At 43.2% G+C, this 5710-nt stretch overlaps 1 protein-coding gene across 1 annotated transcript in view; it reads right to left on the reverse strand.

Annotated features, from left to right (window-relative positions):
• Positions 1 to 5710, reverse strand: part of ALB (albumin) — a 13464-nt gene that overhangs the window by 1802 nt on the left and 5952 nt on the right. The window contains 7 exon segments of the mRNA XM_010003629.1: positions 6 to 202; positions 688 to 826; positions 1793 to 1890; positions 2691 to 2823; positions 3348 to 3562; positions 4479 to 4608; positions 5642 to 5708. Coding sequence (XP_010001931.1) covers positions 6 to 202; positions 688 to 826; positions 1793 to 1890; positions 2691 to 2823; positions 3348 to 3562; positions 4479 to 4608; positions 5642 to 5708 — 979 coding nt within the window.

Genomic DNA, 5710 nt, shown 5'->3' on the forward strand with positions numbered 1-5710 from the left:
CAGCAGGAGAAGCAGAGCAGAGTTTTTCATCAAAGTTGAACATGTTGGGGTCGAAGGCAGGAGGCACGTATTTGGTATCTACTCCCATTTTAGTGAAACATGGTCTCCTGTCAGCATAGGAGTTGCTGCAGCACTGGGAGACGTTGTCATTGATAGGTGTGGTCTCCTGCCTCCTGCACATATCCTGAATCACAATGCTCAGCTGAAGAGAGAAAGAAAGGAGGACAAACATGAGTTACATCTTCTTTCAGTAACAGATCAGGTGATGTCTGTGTCACAGCAGCAGAGCTGGCACTGGAAGCTGTCAGATCTAAACACCTGCTTGGAAATGGCATTTATTTAAAAATATTTCTGGCGTGAGGCATTTCTTAATCTGCAAGCAGTCTGTCTGTTGGGGTACAATTAATAAGTGCATTTTTTAGTAGGCTGTTCAGCTTTTCCAGATACAAGCTGCTGCAAACCCAATCAGCTTCCTTTTCCTTTCTGAGGGAGAAGAAAGTTTAGCTGACATTGTCACAAGCTACCATCAGAGAACAATTTAGGTTCTCATATCCATTAAAAATTATTTCAATTTCTGTTAGGTAGATGCTTAAGTTGGGGTTGAGTTGACTGCCTCACCAGAATTTAAGATCCTTGAGAAGAGAAGAAATCTCCCAGAGGAGAAGAGAGAATAAACGATGTACTCACATATCCCTCAGAACAAGGCAGGCGTCTGTCTTCAGGCAGCTGGCAGCACTTGGTGCCCACAGTTGACATTTTCTTGCCAATTTCAAGCAAGGTCTCAGTTGATACCTGAGGCATTTTCTTGGTGTAGCGGATCAGAAGCCTGAAAAAGTCATGTCAAAATGTCTCACTCCTCACATTTGAAGAGTGCTCTACTGAGCTAGACCACTGAAGTGAAAATAGAAGTCAAGACTGTGCTGGTTTGGTGTATTTTTTTGGTAGCGGGGGAAGGGCCCATGGGATGGCTCTCATAAGAAGCTGAGAAGCTTCTCCTGATCCAAAATCAGCCAAGGAGCCATTAAAGGGACAAGAGATGCTCTTCAGCAATTAACATATGAAAAAGAATTGAGATAACAGCTGAGCAGAGTGAGCAGTTAAGAAACAAGATCTGTGCTGGAGAGGCAAAGCAGTGCCAGGTTGGTGAGGGAGAACATGTCCAAGCAGAAGGCTCCCTGTAACCTATGGAGAGCTGGCAGCTGTACCCCTGCATTAATGGGGCATCATAGTGAAACATTCCCTGAAGGTGCCAGAAGGGGTGAACTTGGATTTGCTGCCAGTGAACATGGATCATGTAGCCATGGAGGACCCCATGCCAGGGAACATGACTCTTTCTGAAGAAACCCATGACTGTGGGAAGCCCAGGCTGGAGCAGCTTGCTCTGGACCTCATGGGAAGGACTCATGAAGGAGAGGTTCGTGAGGGACTGTCTCCCATGGGAGGGACTCCATGGGGAAGCAGGGCAGGACTGTAAGGAATCCTCCTTCCTGAGGAGGAAGGAGCAGCAGGAACCACCAGCCTGTGAACTGTCTCTAAACCCCATCCCTCTGTGCCACTGGGGGGAAGGAGGGAAAGAAACCAGGAACAAAGTGATTTGGGCCCGGGAAGAAGGGAGGGGGTGGGGGTGTTGTGTGTGCAAATTGTGTCCCCCCCATCCCAGTGCATGGGGGGGAGGGGGCAGTTGAATGAGTGGCCACAGGGCTGGTTCTTTGTAGTTTTAGGCCCAAACCATGACAAAGACCAATCAGATTTTCCCAAAGCAGCCAGCATTGTTGTTTATCCAGGTACTTACGATTTCAGGAAGTCTGCCTCGCCATGGGTGTTGAGAAGTTCACAGTTTGTCTTTACAACCTCCTGAGTTTCTTGGACATGTTTGTTCAGTTCCTCTTGCTGCAAACAAGTATAAATTTATTAGTGGAGCAGGACATTCTGGTAACAGTCATACAATATACCTTGTGACCTCTTCTAAATCTTAGTTGCTTTAAGATACCTGTTTTGCAAGGCTGGCCACCTCTGTATAGCCTGGATGGCATAGGGAGGACTTGGTTCTCATCTGAGTCTGAAGTTCTGGCAGAAATTCTGATTTTTGAAATGTAATTTAAATTACCTACCCATTGGACTTACTTTCTAGGCAATGGGTTTTTTTGTTTGTTTAAATTGTACTAATATTTTCCAAGTCTAGGGCAACTAGGAGGGGAGTATCCATTTCTTTCCCTTGCCCATAGCTGTCAGGGACTCAACTGGTGCTGAGACTTGTGTGTGGTTCAGTAGACTAGGAGACCTTAGTTCAGGCACCTCTCTGTGAGCTGGCCATGCAGGTTCCCATCATGACCTGTGAGCAGCCATACTCAGTATAGGCAGTGGAGCTCACAGAATAATTCAGCTAACCACCTATTAATAATCTTCAGGACAAGCACAATCATGCCTCATGACAGAGGCATCAAGAAGTTGAGTGAGACCAATCTGGAATTTTAAAAGGTGACCAGTGAAGTTGCTCTGATCTGAAAAAGCTCTGCATCCTTGTCATGGGCCCCTGAGTGCTTCATCTCCCATTAGAACACTAACTTCCCCGGGGATTAGTCTCTCAAAACTGTTTGTCTGCTCTTCCATAGGAGCTTCTCAACCCAATTGTTTCATAATAGGTACCAACCAAGCATTCTAATTATCTGCAAACAAAGCTTTGCACTTACAGCATTTCCATAGCACTCAGCAGGGTTGTCTGTCTTGCAGCACTTTTCCAGGAGTGCTTCATATCCCTTAGCAATTCTCAGAATCAGCTGTGTGGAGAATTCGGGGTGTCTTCGTGAGTATTCATAAAGAAATCTGAAAGAGACACAAGCTGAAGAATTAGAGCTCCCACATAACATGCTGCTTTCTTGATTGACAATGCTCCTCAAGATCAAGTCTGGGTGGACAATGAGCTTGGAATGCTGTTTGCTTGTTCTAGTAGAATTTTTTTGGTTGTTCTGTTGTCTGCAAACAGGGCAAATGTGAGAGGAATAAAACAGTTCCCCAGGAGAGAATACTTCTTAAGCAGACCACATATGTGGACATGCACCAAGTCCTCAGATTAAAAAAAAGAGATTGATAAATTCACCTTCAAATCGGACAGTGCTGAACAGAAACAGTCACAAAGCAGCATAAATGAGAATCTAGGGGTTCAGCTAGAGTTGAAGCTCCGTTAGTTACATCAGACTTGCATGTGGGCATATCTTTTCTCCAAATGCACTTGAAACACCCAAGAGGACAGGTTTCCCAGTAGTGCAAAAGGCCATAATCCAGTAAAGACCAAGGATCATTTGCAGGAACATTCAAATACAAGCACACATACTGCTGGCATTACTTACTCTGACATGAATCCATCATGGTCTTTCTGAAAGCCATTACACACTTCCTTATCTTGGACGTATTTTTCAACTAATGAAGGCAGATCTTCAGGTTTGTCATCATACTCTGATTCAATAATGCACTGGCTTCGTTCCACAACTGGCTTCTCACAGCACTCTTTGATTTTGCTTGAAAAAACATCTTGTTTAGAGCAAATATAGGTCACAAGCTCTGCCTGTAAAATGAAAACATATCAGACAAGTTGTGAAATAATAGATAAATAAAAGATGGATTTATTAATCCCCTCTCTCCTTTTTAGACTCTTCCCTTTTCTTTCAGGTCATCCATCTACTTAGCACTTACCTGAAAAAAAAATGCTGTCTCCATACAAATAGAAATAATCAGAGGGATGGGCATGTCCTGTGCATGTTGAGCATATTGTTCACAGGAGCGGGGAGAGAATGTGATTTCCTCCCTGATCTTAAAAACCTTTGGAGGGCAAACTCTGGAAAGCCAAGGGACCAGTTTGAGTGACCTGTCACAAGGATGCCTGATTGATTTTGTCAGTTCTGTCAGGTGCACAGCTATGATAGAGAACAAAGCATGAAAAAAACCCCACCTGAAGCCCCAGGTGTGCATGGCTACACAAAGCTAGACTGGACACCAGCTGGTTTTAAAAGTGTGCCTAAGGTCCAGCCAAACAGGCAATGTTTAAATTGTGTCACTATTCCACAGTTTTGCTAATTGTGCCATTCTCTAGAACAAGGCTGGATTAACAGCAGTACATAGAACTCAGCAGGAAAAAATTATGGTCTTTCTGCCTCTGCTTTGTTTTGCTTATGATTGATTAGAAATGAGTAAATACCATCAAACAGTCTCCCTGATAAAGGTGTTACTTTAAACCAAAAGCACACTATACTGTAAGTAACAGCTCGTTGCCCTGGTGATCAGAAAGGACTAGATCCAGAACCAGTCCAAAACCTAGTTCTAGTCACAGTCAGCAGAGATGACCATGAGTATTTCAGTGGCTAACAAACATTCTAGAAGTGTGGAGCAGAAGTTCCCTGGACTGTAAATTAATAGCTGCACAAATTACTATATTCCTAAACATTTTTCAAGTATGTAAACATTTTGGAAAAGGCTTAGCTTACCCTGTCATCCATGCACTCGACCATGTCCCCTGAACAGCACTCTTTGTGGATATCTGCAATATCATTTACAACTTTAACCAATTCGGTGAGCGGAGCCTTGGGATATTTCTGGCTCATGATAGCAAGTTTCCTAGGTGGAAAAGAAGAAAAATACAATTGTTTTAAAGCTCCCTTCAAAATAGAAACTTTGCAAGTCACAAACACTTAGGACACTGCAGATCAGCACCATAACAAGTAAATGTTCATTCATTCTTATCTCATTTCTAATGGCTAGAAGGAAAGGGCATGGATACCTGCACCAGTAACCCAGGGCTCCTATAAAATTGAGAGAAACAAACTTGTGATTCTTCTGCTGTATCTGAGCTCTGTGAGTCACACCCTGGAATTCTCCATTACTCCTGAGCAACTTTAAAGCATCTTTAGACTGCTTAGTACAGATGTATATAGTCCTAATGAAAACCTTAATTCAGAGCTGCCTCTGTGTAGCAAGGTGACTCTAGGCAGTGTCAGTACATCAGACTAGCCCCTGAGTGAAAGCAGCTCTCTCGGCTTGGGCAAGTGCTCCACTTAGTGATTGCAAAATTCTTTCTTAATCTTAAAAAAGCAACTTTGAAAATAACCTTGATTCTGCCAAATTGACTGCTTTAAGGTTCAAACTAGCAACTTTGGTTAGTGATGTGCCTCTAGCTAAAAGCTGTAGGCTTTGGAACAGGGCACAGCTTTGGCAAAGATGTGGATTAAATGCACTGGAACCTCTGGTTCTGAGTGACTCTCTGTCAGTTAACTCTGCATCTCCTGGACTGGTTTTAGGGATGGTTTCATTTCTCTGTAAATCTCATGGCTGATCTTATTACTATGGGTCCTTACTATCAGCCTGGAATACACAGGTTCCCCTTTGCACCCAGTCCTTATGCAGAAACCTGACCAGAATTAAATTCTACATTTTAATCAATTTCTGTTGGCTTAGTGTTGAAAAATGGACCCACTGGTCTTTATTGTGTTGGGCAATGGTTCTCAGCTAAAAGCATGCTAGGGAAGTACTATGAAAACAGCTTTCAAACTCAGCACATAAAAGTTAACTAAATATACCGATGTTTTCCTCCTGCATGGTTTTGGGTTTGGGTTAAAAAGACTATTTTTATTAAAAATGGAGTGGAACTTACTGTGCTTTGAAAATTCTCTCACCAAACTTCTGGAGGATTCCACAGGAATACTGCTGCTTCACACTCCCT

Source organism: Chaetura pelagica, unplaced genomic scaffold, assembly GCF_000747805.2.
Source record: "Chaetura pelagica isolate M959 unplaced genomic scaffold, ChaPel_1.0 scaffold358, whole genome shotgun sequence".
Classification (NCBI taxonomy): domain Eukaryota; kingdom Metazoa; phylum Chordata; class Aves; order Apodiformes; family Apodidae; genus Chaetura; species Chaetura pelagica.